Source organism: Apodemus sylvaticus, chromosome 2 (genome assembly GCF_947179515.1).
Source record: "Apodemus sylvaticus chromosome 2, mApoSyl1.1, whole genome shotgun sequence".
NCBI lineage: Eukaryota > Metazoa > Chordata > Mammalia > Rodentia > Muridae > Apodemus > Apodemus sylvaticus.
The window spans coordinates 187,829,945-187,847,152 of NC_067473.1; the positions used below are offsets into that span (position 1 = coordinate 187,829,945).

At 38.3% G+C, this 17,208-nt stretch overlaps 1 protein-coding gene across 1 annotated transcript; it reads left to right on the forward strand.

Annotated features, from left to right (window-relative positions):
- Nucleotides 1-245: 245 nt before the first annotated feature.
- On the forward strand, nucleotides 246-16,939 carry LOC127678178 (zinc finger protein 120-like; the record flags this gene model as incomplete). Its single annotated transcript, XM_052172937.1, has 5 exons — nucleotides 246-422; nucleotides 13,834-13,954; nucleotides 14,146-14,206; nucleotides 15,631-16,439; nucleotides 16,611-16,939. Coding segments are annotated over exons 1-5 (1,497 nt in total), but the record flags the coding sequence as incomplete, so codon positions are not given.
- Between the last annotated feature and the right edge of the window lie 269 nt (nucleotides 16,940-17,208).

Here is a 17,208-nt window from a genome sequence, read left to right on the forward strand (position 1 = left end):
GAGATGGGTGGGAGACAGATGGGTAGGCTATTGGGTGATGGGCACAAGATCTACTGGAAAGCAAATCCCTGCAGAGTTGGAAAAATGCTGTATACCTTAGGGTTAGAGTGTGCTCATGTCACTCAAGACTCACTGGCCAATCAGAGTTTCAGCAGATCTGCCAGTCAGAAGGGAAGGAGGGCTCTATCGGGTGCCATGCGGCTGGTTCCGCTTAACTGCAGAGCAGATTTGAATGGTTCTGTGCGATGTGCTCTGAGCCCTGCTTCTGGGTACTGCGAGGTGCTGCTCTCGGGCAAGCTCGGAAGTTGCAACATGGTGAGCACAACACGGTCACTGCCAACAACGGGGAGGAGCAGGGGCTGAGCAGTGGGAGCTCCTGTGATGGATCTTTTCCGGGGATGGATGGGAACCTGCGGACACATGTGAGGTCCTAGCCACTCGCTGGACCCAAGGGTAGTCTCTGAATAACTTCACAAAGGCAGCTGTATCTGCTCAGAGCATTTGGAAGAGTGGCTTGTGGGAAATGCCTACTGAGTGTTGTGAGATGAGCTCAGGCAATCTCTGAAGTTAGGACCTGGAGTGGAAGCATCCTTGGCAGGATGAGAAACTCGGAGAGCCCTAGTTTCTACAAGTGCTGCCCTTGGCATTTAGCATTAAGGTGTATGATCCATTTGGAATTAGTTTTGTGGAGGTTGTAAAAGGCATCTCATGTATTGGGTAGCAATCCAATATTAAGCTGTGGTGTAAAGGAGTAGAGTTGGTGATGTGCAAGATTTACTAATGCTTACTGTCAGAGGCCAGCTCTGGCTATCTAAGCGGATGGGGAAGAGCGTCGGCGGGGTCAAGACTTGGTCTTGGGAGATATTTTACCTGTCTTAAACCTAAGTTAATTTTACCTGTCTTAAGTCTAAGTTACTTTACAGTAGTAGCTGACCTGCCTGAGGTCTCCTGGGGCCAGAAACTGCTGTCTCGGAGGCTTTGGACCTTATAGTAAAACGGGTAGCCTTTGTCCTTATCTCCACCTGCTAGTCGCAGGAAGAAAAAGGGACACGTTGAAAACTAATTTTAATCTTTATTTCTAAGTTCTTTAAAAATTTCTTAAAAGTTCTCTCCTAATTTCTAAGCTTCCTTTTAATTTCTAAATTATTCTACTCTGCAGTCCTTCCTGTCTTATTCTCTCCTCCTGCTCTTATGTAACAATGTCCTTGCAATGGCTTCATTCCTAGGTTTTTATACCTTTCCTAGGGAAATAAATCACATGGTTTTTCCAAGCATCCTTTTTTTTTACACAAGTTCACCAAAAGTTCAAACATAAATTCAAATCATAACTTTAATAAGACATTTACAACAGAGAATGTTTACATATGCATCCATTAAGACTAGACATACCTTATCTGTTACTAGCTTTACAGTTTCATGGGGAGTTAAAGACCATAACTAAAACCCAGTCAATATTCTATCTTCTGTCCTTGTACCTACAGTAAATTGTTAGTTCCCTTTTCATGACCTTTGGTTAATTGTTTTACAGCCTCTTGGAAAGTTTTAGATGCCTGCTTTCTGTCTCAGAAGCAGTTAACTTAGACTTCATAGTTTCTTCATATGTTTCTGCTGATTTGACAGATGTCTCTCATTTCCTTCCATTTCCCCCATATAAGGACTGTACAACAAGGTATTCATTTTAACCTTACTTAGCTTAAGAAATATTTTGATCAAGACCTCCCTGCCCCAGCATATATACTTTGTATCTTCTCATTTTCCTGTTTTTCACCATTTGAGACCTTCCACTTAGGATCCTATTACTGAAGAATGACATTCTGTTTTAGGGTATTTAGAAATTATCCTGGGAATATCTTTGCTGGGTAAATGTCCCATCTGTCTATGTGACTAGACTTGCAATCTCTAATCCATATTTAAATTGTTCAAAACATAACCTGGGACCTGAACCTAAAAGAGATTTAAGGGTGACAGCATATGTGGAATTCAAAATTTGTTCTAGGCTGGCTTCTGTTTTAGCATTAACCAGTGCAGCTAGTCTTTGCTATTTTGTGGTTTCTTCTTTTCCCACCCTTTATCCACCATCCCTACCAGATAGGAGAGAAATAAGGATAGAGGAGAAAGAGATCCTTGAAATTAATTTCTTTCTTTTGTTTCTTCTTTGACCACAGCTACAAACAAACCATAACTAACTGTCCTAAAACACCAATAACCCCCCACCTTGTCTCTTGGGGTCCTCACATTTATGTACCCTCCAAAAAGTTCCTGGAATTCCAGAGGTCACACCATCACAGAAGTCTGTAGCTGACAAAACCATGCTTCTGCCAGAGCATAAAGCAAATCATAGTCAGCAGCTGCAGACAGTCAGAAGCAGCCTCACATCCCCACACCTGGGTTTAAAAGGAAAGCACATTCTTGTACTATTTCTGTGTTTTTTAAAGAAAACAAAATTCCAGAATTCTCAACAATGTTACTACAAACCAGAATTGAATGCAAGCTATTATTAAAGAGATTTTTAAAAATTAACCTTTTAATTGTGTGTGGAGTGATTTCTCCCTGGGAAGGCATATTAATTCTAAAACAGCTGCATCTTCAGCCTTTTTTTTTTTAAATGTTTCTGAGACAAACTGTGTTGACTTGGGGCTTCTCAGGGCAATAACCTTGCTTTCCTCTTGATTAAACATCCTAAATCCTTAAGTTAAAGGGATATATCATAACAGAGTTTTAAAATTACTCATTTAAAATCATGTAACTAACTGCATGTAGAGCATGGCTTCTGCCTTCAGATCAGAACAGGAGGAACAGTATACTGTGTACACTGCAGGGTGAAACAAAGTAGGCAGTAGCTAGATCACAGACTAAAGTTTAAGAGAGTCAGCTGCAGGAGTCACCGTTATGAAGAAGGACCTTATTCAGGCTGGGTGATGATTTTATAATTTCACAGCATGTATTAATCCATGGACCAGATTCAATGGGTGTACAATTTGGGGAGGTTGAGCCAATGAATGTTGAATTTCCAATTAGAGAACTGTCCTATGGAAATATATACAATCTTCGTTGACATAGTTAAGTCATCTCAGAGGATTGGCACACAGGCCTTTGGCTGTATGTGTCAGGTTATAGGTCTCAACAACTAACAGAACAAAGGATCAAGGTCAGATAGTATCTTTTTTTTTTTCAAATCTTTTATTTATTTATTTTAAACTCCAGATTTTATTATTTTTTCTCAAGTGCTTTGATTTTTTTGTTTTCTTCTGAGAACAATATCTTCTGTAGCTCAGGCTTGCCTCATGCTATATAGTTAAGACTTGCTTTGAACACCTAATCTTGCCTCTGCTGTCCAGTGCATAGAAGACAGTCCTACAGCTCCTTCCAGGCTGATCCCTGACTGGTTAATGAGAAGGAAGAGAGACCAGTGAATGAGTGTCCCTCCTACCTCCCTGACTTTTTTAGGGAAATTAGAAATAAAGAGGGACCTGTGTAAGAATCGAGTTCACTGAGCACCTTTGAAGCTGGTGTATTCACAGCAAAGAAAGGGATGTGGAGGAAGGAAAGTGATAGCTTTCCTGCTTTGACAGTAGTTGTCATTAGCATTGGGTAGTCAGGTCATCAATTTTAGATGATCAATAAAAGTCCAAAATGGCCATTTTTATAGGTTCACAGACCAGGCCAATCAAGAATCTAAATAAGGATCTTAACTTATTTCTAAAAACCAAATTACTCTAGTTACATTAGTTCAACCAACACCGAAGATCTTGACAACCTGGTGTGGCTTTGCCTCGCAGGCATGTGATTTTTTTTTTCCTGGTTGAAAGTACACAGCTTGAGAAACGAGATGTAAATAATACTTGCTGTGCTTTAGTACACCTATCTAATCCCTAGAAAATATTGGACCATAAAATCTGTTTTGACTTTTTAAAATAATTTTTGAGATTATATTTAAATCATTTCAGCCCCCTTATTTGTCCCTACTGTTAAGTCTTAAACCCTGGGGCAAATGGCTTAGGTGCCTGTGTAACAAATCAGAGTGGACCTGACTGTCAGGTTCTCCCAGCATCCTTCAGTCCCTACCTGTGACAGGGTATGGCTAGCATATCCACCCTCTAGCTTAGGGATTGGGCTGCCCTTCTCCCAGCTGCCTTTCCTTGTGTCATCCAACCATTTTGAATACCTGGTCCTGTTCATCTATCATTTACCCTCCTGGCCTTAGTCTGGCTCTCCCCTCTCCCTTTCACTCCTGCCTGATGTGGCTCAGGGTCAAGTCTACTCTGTACTCCCACTGATCTCCCTGCATCTGGAGCTATGTTCTCCCTTTTATCTATAACAAACTTTCTTCCAAACCTAGCACCAGCCATGTACTTTATTTTTTTTTTTATTTCTTTTTTCATTCATCTCCCATTTACTGTTCCTTGATTTCATAACCACCTTTGCTTTCGTTGTTGTTACTGTTTGAGTTTGACTGAAGTTTGGCTACAGGACTTGCCAGCTTTGAAGTAAAGGGATGGCTGCACTGCAATGGAATGTTCAAAGGACCCTGTATCTTGGAAGATGAACAGGTACCCTGGGAGAGTGGAAAATTCTACTAAAATAAAAATTTATCAGACCAGGGCTCTGTTTGCCCATGGGGTGGAAGGCAGAACTGGAAGGCCTGTGCTGTCTGGGTCATTTAATCTCTAATCCTCCAGTAGGGGAGCTGTTCCTGTCCTCTGAGCAGGCTAGCAAACAGGAGGAGCATCAGTGGGAGGTAACTTGCAGGTTCTTTCCACATCTCCTCTGATGCATCAGACTGCTGTGAAGGAGACCACAAACCATGCCACTGGTGATTGTGGCAATTGTAGCAGCCACTGGGAAGAGCAGGTTGACTCAGGTTGACTTTCAGAGTCCAATCTGATTGGACTGGGATGGACTGTGAACCAGACTGTAGTTCTGTTGGTACCTGGTAAGAGGGCCTTGGTCTGTGAGCCTGCCTAAGTTTGGATTCCCTGGGGAGGATGAGGCTCTGCAGTTCTGATCATAGGAAGCTGTGTTACTTATAACATCACTGCCCAGTGTGCACACACAAGCATTACTTTTGGTGTGCAGTGGGAAGACAGATGTCAAAACAAAAGGTCTGGTTTCTAGAAGTTCTGAGCATTGCATTGCACATTCAGTTTTGTGTGATAAATTTTACACATAGTTTAGAAATTGGTAGAAAGGAGGTGATGGGGATTATCCTTCAGCAAGATTTGATTAAAATCCCTTTACCTTTCCACTACCACCAGCCACAGTGGTGAGATTCAGGGAAATTCAACTCAAGGATACAAAAGGATTTTCTGAGATGCAGAGGTTTCACAGGTATGCATAGTGGTGTGCAGGTGAGTAGGGCAGATTCCACATCATGTGTCATAATCCACAGGGCAGGAAACAGACATTACATTATTCTTCAACACTGGTTTGCATGTGAGCTCAGGGACTGGGTTTGTGTGAGATCATAAAGAGGCATGGAGGACTGCTGAGCTGTAGAGCATGGGGCCTTGCTGTTTGGAAGTGAGATCAGTAGTGGCTGGAGGGTGAGAAATATAAGTTTAGGGGTCACTTTGAGTTATTTTTGTGGGAGTCATGAAGTTTGTTTATTTAACTTGTATACACGTGTAATCATAGGTAACTTTGGTCAAGTTCACATTTTTCCTGGCTGATTTTCCATTGGTCTTTTGATTAAAAGTTGACTATAAGTCTGGCAGTGGTGGCCCATGCCTTTAATCCCAGCACTTGGGATGCAGAGGCAGGCAGATTTCTGACTTGGAGGCTAGCCTGGTCTACAGAGTGAGTTCCAGGACAGCCAGGACTACACAGAGAAAACCTGTCTCAGGAAAAAAAAAAGTTGACTATAATCTGTGGCTTATGTTCTTGGCTTTTCTCTTCATCCCCTTATTCTTTAACAAATGTTATAAACCTTTTGATTGTTATAGCTCTGTGCCAAAATGTGTACATAATCCCATTGATGGTTCTGAGTTTTTTCACATGGCACATAGCTTTGCAGTCCTCTTTCCTGTTATAAATTGTCAGGGATTTTTTTTGGATTGTTTTAAATTTATGCTGCAAATTGAACATACCCAGTTTTTTCTTTTTTCCTTTTGAGAACACATCACTTTAATGTTGTTTGCAGTTGTATAAATGGGTAAAAGGTATTCTACATAATTAGAATTTAGCAAATTTCAGTCAGTGTGCGAAACAAACTGATGTAAAATAAAATACAAAGAAAGAGGGCTTTAGTTTAGATTTTAGTGACATAGAATACATTGTTAGGGTCACATAAACAATACCTCACTAAGTATGATTTAATTGAGAAAACAAAAGGAGTGAAAATAAACATGATCCAGAATTTAACAATGAATCTGGATATGACACATGATTGTGTGTTAGCCTGCAAAATAAAGTCTGATAGTAGTAAGTTGGGATTTTCCACAGATACCAACTAAAATTAGTTAAAACCATGCTGTGTTGTTATATTTGATGTAAAACTGTACATATTTAATGTATGCATTCTGATGCATTTGGACATAATACCTACACCTAAGTAACCCCTTGTACAAAGTTCTCATAAAAATGATAGAATTGCCATCTTCTCAGTATCCACTAGTATCTACTAACTTGAAATTTTCAATGATGTATCAGAATTGTCATGTTCATTACAGTTGTATTCATAGTGGCCTAATTATGAGAATGACATCAATGTTCACTTTTTTGAGGACAAGCTGCTTGCCTCAGGAGGACATTATTCTAGAGGAATGAAGACAATGGTTAAAGGATTATGTACTTGTAAAGACTCTCATAGTCAGTGCTCTCTTGGTCATGAAACAGCATGTAATTACAGTTAAGCAGTGTCAACCCACTTAATCTCATTTAATCTTTAGTGCACTCCTATTTGTCAGATGGATATGAGAGCTTGAGCCATCTTGTCTACACTGCGTGTAGCAATAGAAAATGAAGGGCAGACAGCACAGAGCAAAAACAATATTCTTCAGTGGTTTTTGCTAATGTTCTTTTTGGTGGTATGTGGAGAAGAGAAATGAAATAGAAAGCTTTTTGTATCAAGAGTTGTTATAAGATAAGAAGCAAATGTGCTATTATAGTATCCTGTAAAAATGCAGAAAGTGGCTTTATTTGGATAGCATGAGAGCTTTCTGCCAATGAGTCATACTGCATGAAAAAGTAAAAATGAGGTTAAGAAACAGTTGAACAAACATGTAATAGTTTTAGATAAGTGACTCATCTCTTTGTTTTCCCTGCATTAAATAACCTACCTTAGATGGTAACACTTTCATTTTTGCTTTGGAGAATGTTTAAACATTTAACATTTTTCTACATCAGTCTTTATGTTTAATGTATTATATAATTAACATAGCAATTCTGTATAACATATATTTATTTCTATCAGTTGAATAGTTATTCAAACATTGGTTTTTCTTAAAAAGAAGAAATAGTATCCTTTGGAATGAAATGAATAGAAAGTGCTATAATTCCACATTCCAAACTTGTGGAAGAAAATGGCCTGCTTTTGTTTCCTGCATGATATATATTTCACAGTGCTGAGAGCAAAACTTCTGATTTCACAGATATAGACTGGCCCAAGAATGAGCTTGTCATGAACTCCTATGTTGCAGGGTATTTGATCACATTGTGACCACTGTGATTGTGTTACTTACTAAAAACAAACAAACACCTGTTTCTAGATGTGGTATAACTCAGTCCTTAGCACATACCTTTAATCCCAAACAATAATGGTAAAGTTAGTTTTAGAAGTAAGCGCCCATCCTTGAAAGGAATGTCTAATTGAGTGGCAGACAAAGTGATGAATCAGAGAAAGATCTGACAGAAAAGGATATGTCCAACCCTCACAAGAACAGAGCGGAAAGAAAGGCAACATAAGAGGGAGCAGCAACAACAGAGGGAGAGAGGAGGAGGCAGATTTACAGAGAGAGTTTACAAAGACAGATTGGAGAGAGAGAACAGGCTAGACACAAGTGAAGATAGAATGAGCCAGAGAATGAGAAGGAGGCAGAAGATGAGAATAGATTGTTAGAGTTCATTTGAGGCCAAGTGCAGCAATTCATTCAAAAGTGAAAGAAGCCAGTTTGAATCAGTTAGCACATAGAGGAGTTTGAGCCAGAATAGCTGAGTTGACCAGCCAGCCAGAGTTCAGTAAAAAAAGGAGAGGGTGAGTTAACTCAGCAGTAAGTCTCAGAGGCTGAAAACATTCTAGGCCTAGATAAGATTGTACAGAGGCTAGAAGCTTCCAGGGCTAGGCCTAGGCTAGCAGATGGAGGAAGCTGACAATTATACTAGGCAGATAAAAGATACTTTTACACACCTGTGTGATCACCCTCTGCACAAACAGAATAAGAACTGTATCTGTCACAATCATGCTGTCCCTGCTTTCACTATTTCACATTTCTGTGTTCATTATTGCCTTCCTTCTTCTTTGCACTTTTATTTAAGCAATAGTGAATTAATTTTTCAATTAAAAATAAATTTTTCTCTCATACAATATATTCCCAACCACTGTTTCCCCTCTCTCCACTCCTCCCAGCTACCCCCCTCCTTTCTTCTCCTCTCCTCCTCTCCCCAAGATGCACACCCCTTCCTCTGTTTCCTCTTCAGAAAGGAGCAGACCTCCAAGAGAGGAAGCCAAATGAAACAAAGCAAGATAGAAAAAGAGGCTGGACAAGGCAACCTAGGAGGAAAAAAGTTTCAAGATCAAGCAAAAGAATCAGAGTTACACCTGTTCCCACTGTCCCACAAAAATACCAAGCTAACAGCTATAACATATCAGCAGAGGACCAGGTACAAATCCATGCTAGTTCCATGCTTGCCAATTAAGACTCTGTAAGGTTCCCAGAAATCCAGGCAGTGGTAGTCATGGGTTCTCTCTCATGTCCTGGGCCTCAAGTTAAACTAAGCATTGGTTGGCCACCCAAGCAAGTTTATTACCATCATACCCCAGTACATCTTTCAGGAACGACCAATTGTAAATGGAGAGTTTTGTAGCTAGTTTAGTGTCCAGGTTTCTCTTTCTCTATCCTGTAGAGTACCTTCTCTCCTCCAAGAGACTAGAACATATGAGTAAAGGCTCAAAGCCTGCACCGCTTGACCTCTATATTCAGAGAACTGTGTGGTATTTGTCTTCAGTGATGAGGCCCTGCTGTCAGTTTTCCTCAGTTTTACTGAGGGAAAGTGTCAGACTTCAGTTTTGTCCTAGGGACTCCAAGGGACTTCCTTGGCCAACAACTCAACCAAATGTAACCCATTTCCAATACTGAAGCCCTGCCTGGCTACAAAGGATGGCCAGTTCAGACTTCATTACTAGGAGTCCTCATTAGAGTCACCTTCATAGATTACAGGAAGTTGCCAATGCACTGAGTTTCTACACTAACCCCCAAATGTTCCCTAATTCCAGCTGTTTATCCCTACACTGTACTCTCTCCCTTCATCCTACCCCAACTGATCCTTCTACTCCTGTTTGCATAAAACCCAATCTATTCACCAAAACTATTCTTATTTCCCCTCTGGGGGGAGATCAATGCTTTCCCCCATATAGTCCTACTCTTTACTTCTCTGGGTTTGTGGTATATAGCTTGATTGTTATTTACCTAAATAGGTAATATCCACTTATAAGTGAATGCATACCATATCTGTTATCTGAACTGCCCGCAGTTACATCAAACGGGTTACCTGGAAGGGAATCTGGGGATGTATGGGAAGGTGGCAAAAAAGAGGCGGAGACCAAGATAACACCTGCTATTCAAGGTCTCAAAGTTTAATGAACTCCCAATATATATATAGGCAGGGGAAAAAGTCTGGAAGCTTCTCAGGAGAATCAGTTCAGTTGCTCCACAGGTGGCTAGTGTTTCTCAGGAGACTGTAGGTCTTTGAAGAACAATAGGCTTCACCTTTGTCTGAGCACTCCACCCTAGGTGGAGGGGATTATGGCTGACACAGGAGTTTCCACTCAAAGGCTGGGAGAGGAACTTCACATTGGTCGATGTCAAGTTCCTGCCAGGTGGCATGGCAGTTATCCTGGGTCTGGGTTACCTCAGGGTGATTTTTTTTTTTTTGTGGTAGATGCATTCACTTGCCTATAAATTCATGATGCCATTTTGTTTAAAACAATTGAGTGATATTACATTGTGTAAATGTACATTTTGCTTATCTATTCTTCAGTTGATGGACATCTAGGTTGTTTCCAGTTTCTATGTAGTATGAATAAATATGCCATAAACTTAGTTGAGCAAATGTCCTTATGGCAGGATGGAACACCTTTTGGACAAATGCCCAAGAGTAGTATAGATGGGTCTTGAGGTAGATGGATTCTCGGTTTTCTTAGAAAATGATTTCCCTCGTGACTGTTTTAGTTTGCAATCCCATAAGCAATGGACAAAATTTCCCCTTTCTCCCCATCCTTGCCAGCATCACTTGTATTGTTGATCTTAGCCATATAAGATGGATTCTCAAAGTAGTTTTGATTTCCTGATGGCTAAGATGGTGAAGATTTCTTTTAATTCTTTCTCAGCCATTTGAGACTCTTCTGTTAAAAATTCTCTGTTTAGATATATACCCTATTTTTAATTGGAATTTTTGCTTTGAAAAATCTAGTTTCTTGACGTCTTTATATATTTTGTATATTGGTCTTCTATAAAATAGGGATTTGGGGGAAAATAAAAACTTTTCCCATTCCTTACACTGCGTCTTTGTCCAACTGATTGGCGGTTTGCTACTTCCAATCTATTTTCTAGTATTGGCAAAGAGGAGAAATAGAGTGTATGGGACGGAGTATTGGTCTGTAATATCTTTAATTTTTTATTATAATCTTGTAGTTGTTTAAAAGACTTATAGGTCTGTCTTTCTGACTCCTTTAATTTGTGGTGCCACTTATGTTATGTGATTTTATTTATTATAATCTAATTATATTGTTATTTCTTTGAAAGATGATAGACCTTTACCTATTTCTTTCTTCTGAAAATTTACTATATTGTTAGGAGTTTCTCAAGTTTTTGATAGTTTGGGGACTTTTTGTAGAGAAACACTTTGTGGAGAATCACTCTTTTTGATCCTAAAGGTTTGCCTCTCCTCATCTTTTGGCAAGTCTGTTTTCCAGTTGTTGATATCAACAAGGTTTGCATTTTTCTGCTTTAGTGATATGGTTAGCACATTGGATTTGGGCTTTTAAAAGTTTTTAATATATTATTGTCTTTGTGTGTTCTAAGTAGCTCCAATTGTCAACATGTTAAAGCCTACAGTCCTCTGAGGGACCCTCACTTGAGAGCATGCCCTCATCAAAATGGCTTGATGCTGTGTCAGTGAGAGATTGTGTGGAGTGTTGATTCATATGGGAAGTCTTTTCCACTGAGGGTGTCAGGATCCCTAAGCAAGTGGACCTTGGCTGAATAAGAGAGCTAGCTGAAATTGAGACAGTGGCCAAGCAAGAGGGCAAGCCAGGAAACAATGTTTATCCATGGTTTTTGCCTTCATTTTCTTGAAGCTTGAGTTTCTATCCTAAGCTCCAAAAATGATGGACTGTGTTCTAACAGGACTAAACAAGTAAACCTGTTCATTACCTCAGCTAATGCTTTTGGGCAGCTAATAGCAACTTAGAACAAAAAAATTGGTACGCAAAAAGTGATTTTGCTTCTGGATAGAACCTGGGAATGTTCTCTTTTGGAGGAATGTGGAAACTATCAGGACTTGAGATGGCAAACGGAATAGAAAACTGTACTCATAGCTTAATCAGCTATTCTTGTAGCACCTGGAAGATTGGAATATTTCCAGTAATATAGACAGAAATTGAGTTCATAGGATTTCAGTAGAAAATGGACTCCATGAAAAATTTAGCTAGAGGTTATTTATGTGGCATTTTGATCCAAAATCTTTCTTATTCTGCCTATACCCTGAAAAATTAAGTAATGCAGAATTAAAAAATAATTATCTGAATTCTTAGATAGAAATTGAATATGATGGATGATTATTAGTAGTGACTCCTTGAGAACTACAATAAAAAAAAAGCAATAAGTGGGACAAATAAATGCAAAGTCTGTAGTTTTTAGAAGAAAATAGCAGTACTTACTTTCAAATGGCAATCAAATGCTGAAACAGAGGCATGAATTTTCAAAGAGAATGTCACCATTAAATATCACCATTAAAGAGAAGGGTAACACTTCCTCCTGCTAAGTCCTCAATTAATGGAAGGAATAGGCAAAGTGATTCCTAGAGCCAGGAAGGAACGTCATACAAAACCTGCTAAAGCCATGGTCTAAGTGTGGTCCATCCAAATTTAGAATCCAAACCTTGCAGCCCAAGTTCTGGAAATAAGACAGATGTAAAATTTAAGGTCATAGATTCTTCCCCTGTGATTTAAGCTTAGCATAGTTCCAGCCATCTATGTGGCAGGGTCAGAGTCCCAGTGAGGGAGGATACTGCGAGCATGCATTGCATGAACCTGTGAGGATAAAGCCTGAGTTGCATTTTGAGACCAGAGATGTTGAGATAACTAAGCTATGAGACAACTGCTATGGACAGCTGAATATAGCTACCTAATGAGCCTGGTGTTTTTATATTTTTAATTTTGTTGGTTTTGTTTTTGAAGACAAAGTTTCTCTGTGTATCTCTGTCTCCAGAGTGTTGGGATTAAATGTGGGCCAACATGCCTGACTTTTTGTTTGTTTGTTTTTATATTATTGGCTGATAATCCTAGAATGCAGGTTTTGGTACATGTCAAGCATATGCTGTTGTGTTGAATCCACATTGTGAATTTTGAAATTTGGCGGAGAGAATATTCTGTTCCTCAGGATGGCATGTATTCATGAGTTTTACTGCCTGAGCTTTCTGAGTCATTGAATTGCAGGTTCGTGACATTCTTCCTACCTGCTGTGTTTGTTTTGGTTTTTTTTAATGAATATGAGTGTTTTGCCTATATGCATAAATATACACCTCATGTGGGCCTGGTCCTCATAGTTGTCAGAAGATGGCCTCAGACTTCCTGAACTTGGAGTAATGGATAGTTGTGAGCCCCCTTGTAAGTACTGGCAATTGAGCCCAATTACTTGCAAGAGCAAGAGCTCTTCACTGCTGAGCATCTCTCCTGCCCCGTGTTTAACAACAATTAGGATCAACATTTACATTACTAATATTTTCATCTGCCCATTTGTAACTAAATATCCCCTTTTAATAAGATATCATTAATGTTACAGCTTAAACTTGGGCACCTTATGATTCTGGAAGATGAATACAGAACTGGAGTGAATGTTTAATTCTTTATAGAAATTTCAATAAAAACCTCTGAGTTCTATCTTCCTTGTTTAATTGTTTTTAAAAGGGAGACTGGGTCTTAATATATACCTTTAACTGTCCTGGATAGACCATGCTAGCATCCAACTCAATGAGATACACCTGTCTCTGCCTCCTGACTGCTGAGATTAAAAGCATGAGCCAATACACCCAATCTATCATCCTTTTTTGTAGTTAGTAATTGTTCGTACAATTTCTCTGATGTTTGCTTAGTACTGTTTGCTTCTCTCTCTCTCTCTCTCTCTCTCTCTCTCTCTCTCTCTCTCTCTCTCTCTCTCTCTGTTAACTGTCATTTTTCTTGTAAGGCTATATCCTATTCAAAGAGCAAAGAAATGACAGAGGTGAACCTCATTTATTCAGTTTCCTTTTAAGATAACAGTAGAACTTCTGGGTCAAGAAATAAGTGGGTGAAGCACCAAAATTATATGAATATATTGTCAATAAAGTATACATTTATTTTATAATGATGCCAGTATCATGCTTTGTGTTGTACACATGTATGGGATATTTTAGGATGCAGTGACCTATGATGATGTGCATGTGAACTTCACTTGGGAAGAATGGGCTTTGCTGGATCCTTCACAGAAGAATCTCTACAAAGATGTAATGCTAGAGACCTACAGCAACCTTACTGCTATAGGTAAGTCAGTAAATTTTCCTCCACTTTTTAAAACAAGGGAGCAATGGTTTCTTTGTTACTGATGCTCTTCTATACCTTCAATTGAGAATGAGGAAAAATTAGGTGGATAAATCAGATTCACTGAAGATAGTAACTTAAAATCTGACTAATTTCCAATAATATATCAAACAATTTCTGGTACTGTATTTTAGGCTGCAATTGGGAAGAACATAATATTGAAGAACATTGTCAAAGTTCTAGAAGACATGGAAGGTAATATTCATATGCAAGTTGGTTGAATATGCCTCTGAAGAAGTTTTAATGTATCCTGGAAGTTTTAAAGAAAAGCAACAGTGTAAAAAAAAAAGCACTTCTTTAAGTGTATTGATTATTAAATTCTCACAAATCCATGTACCTCAATGTCAGGTGTCTGATTTGTGTTTGCAAGGCATTTCAAGGAAACAATGCCTTAATAGGTATCATCATTTGAATCATAGCCACACTGCAGCTACTCTATAGAACTGCCAGTCTATTTAGTCTAATACCACTCATGTATTGATATATATACTTGTCACCTAATATATATATTATATATACAGATAAAATGATCCATTGGCATAGTGATTATAGTAAATATATATATATATATATATATATATATATATATATATATATATAGTGACAAGTACATGTTTCTAATAAGCAAGCATCTATAGTATAGCTGGTGTTGCTCATATACTTGTAGCAACACTGCTAAGTTTAAGTGAGAGGGGAAGTTTATGAGAGTCAAGTATCCATATACCACATGCCTATGATGAACAAAATGTCAAACTGTGAATGCAATGTGGAAATCTTTAATTTGCTATTCTTCTTTTAATAGGTATATCCTGTGATATACCTATTAAATGGACACAAGCCATGTGAGCATAGGGATATTGAAAGAAGCAATGTACCCCTCTCCCAGAACAATTAGAAGATATGTAGTATTCCCTATTTAAGTAGACTTTCTCAATGTATTACAAACTTATAATTAGTTGTTTTTTCCAACTTCATTGGCAGTGCATCCAAAAACTCACACTACAGAAAATCCCTATGAGTAATAGGAATGTGGAAATTCTTCTCTGTTTGTCCTAGCTTACTTTGCAAATGTAGTGTATTTCACAATATAGGAGAATGTATGCGTGTACTCAGTATAGTAAAGCTATGAGCTCTTTCAGTTCTCTTCAAATATGTGAAAAACTTCATAGGGAAAAAAGGACACTACAAATGTGAGCCATGTAATAAACGTCCTTACAATTATAGATTGTGGGTTTTTTGTTTTGTTTTGTTTTGTTTTGGTTTTGGTTTTTTGAGACAGAGTTTCTCTGTGTAGTCCTGGCTGTCCTGGAACTCACTCTGTAGACCAGGCTGGCCTCGAACTCAGAAATCTGTCTGTCCCTCCTGCCAAGTGCTGGGATTACAGGCATGCGCCACCACCGCCCGACTACAGATTGTATTTTAAAAGACACAAAATAACTCATAATGAAGGGGAAAACATGAATGTAAACAAAGTGATAAAACTTAAGGAGTGAGTCCTCTTTACAATTAGACCAAATTGTAAAACTGATTTCTACAGGTAAAATTAATTCCTACAGATAAAATGATCCATTAGCATAGTGATTGTGGTAAAGTTTCACATGTGTCAATTACCTTTGCAGGTATGAAAGAAGTCTTACTGGAGAGAAACCCTCTGAATATACTCAATGTGGAAAAGCCTTTGCAAGTCACGGTTTTCCTCAAAAGCATGAAAGAATTCATTCTGGAGAGAAACTCTGTGAAGGTATTCAACATGGTGAAGCCTTTGTACATCACAGTAGTCTCCAAATACATAAAAAAACACATACTAGAGAGAAACCCTACAAATGCAATAGATGTGATAAAGCTTTTGCACATTATAGTAAACTTCAAAAGCATGAAAGAATTCATACTAGAAAGAAACCTTACAAATGTAATCAGTGTGGTAAAGCCTTTGTATATCTTAATAGTTTCCAAATGCATAAAAGAACACATACAAGAGAGAAACCTTACAAATGTAATCAATGTGGCAAAGCCTTTGCACATTATAGTACTCTCCACAAACATAAAATAATACACACTGGAGAGAAACCCTATGAATGTAATCAATGTGGTAAAGCCTTTGCACAACAAAGTTATCTCCAAGTGCATAAAAGAACACATACTGGAGAGAAACCCTATGAATGTAATCAATGTGGTAAAACCTTTGCACGACAAAGCCATCTCCAAGTGCATAAAAGAACACATACTGGAGAGAAACCTTACAAATGTAATCATTGTGGTAAAGCCTATAAATGCCGTAGTAGTCTCAAAAGTCATAAAATAATAACAGATACTGGAGAGAAACCCTATGAATGTAACCAATGTGGTAAAGCCTTTGCATATCACTGTATTCTCCAAAAACATAAAAGAACACATACTAGAGAGAAATCTTACAAATTTAATCAATGTGGTAAAGCCTATAAATGTCGTCTCAAAAATCATAAAATAATAACAGATACTGGAGAGAAACTCTATGAATGTAACCAATGTGGTAAAGCCTTTCCACATCTTCATAGACTTAAAAGACATGAAAAAATTCATACTGGAGAGAAGCCTTACAAATGTAATCAATGTGGTAAAGCCTTTGCATATCTCAGTTCTCTCCCAAAACATAAAAGAACACATACTGGAGAGAAGCCCTATAAATGTAATCAGTGTGGTAAAGCCTATTCCCAACACAGTTATCTTAAAACACATAAAAGAATACATACTGGAGAGAAACCCTATGAATGTAATCAATGTGGTAAAACCTTTAGACTAAAAAGTCATCTCCAAGTACATAAAAGAACACATACTGGAGAGAAACCTTACAAATGTAATCAATGTGATAAAGTCTTTACACGACAAAGTTATCTCCAAGAGCATAAAAGAAAACATACTGGAGAGAAACCTTACAAATGTAATCAGTGTGGTAAAGTTTTTGCATTTCCTACTTATCTACAAATACATAAAAGAAAACATACTGGAGAGAAACCTTACAAATGTAATCAGTGTGATAAAGCCTTTCCAAGCCTTCGTGACTGTAAAAGACATGAAAGAATTCATACTGGAGAGAAGCCTTTCAAGTGTAATGAATGTGGTAAAGCCTTTGGGTATTATATTAGTCTCCATATACATAAAGCAACACATTCTGGAGAGAAACCTTATGAATGTAAACAATGTAATAAAGCCTTTGCACA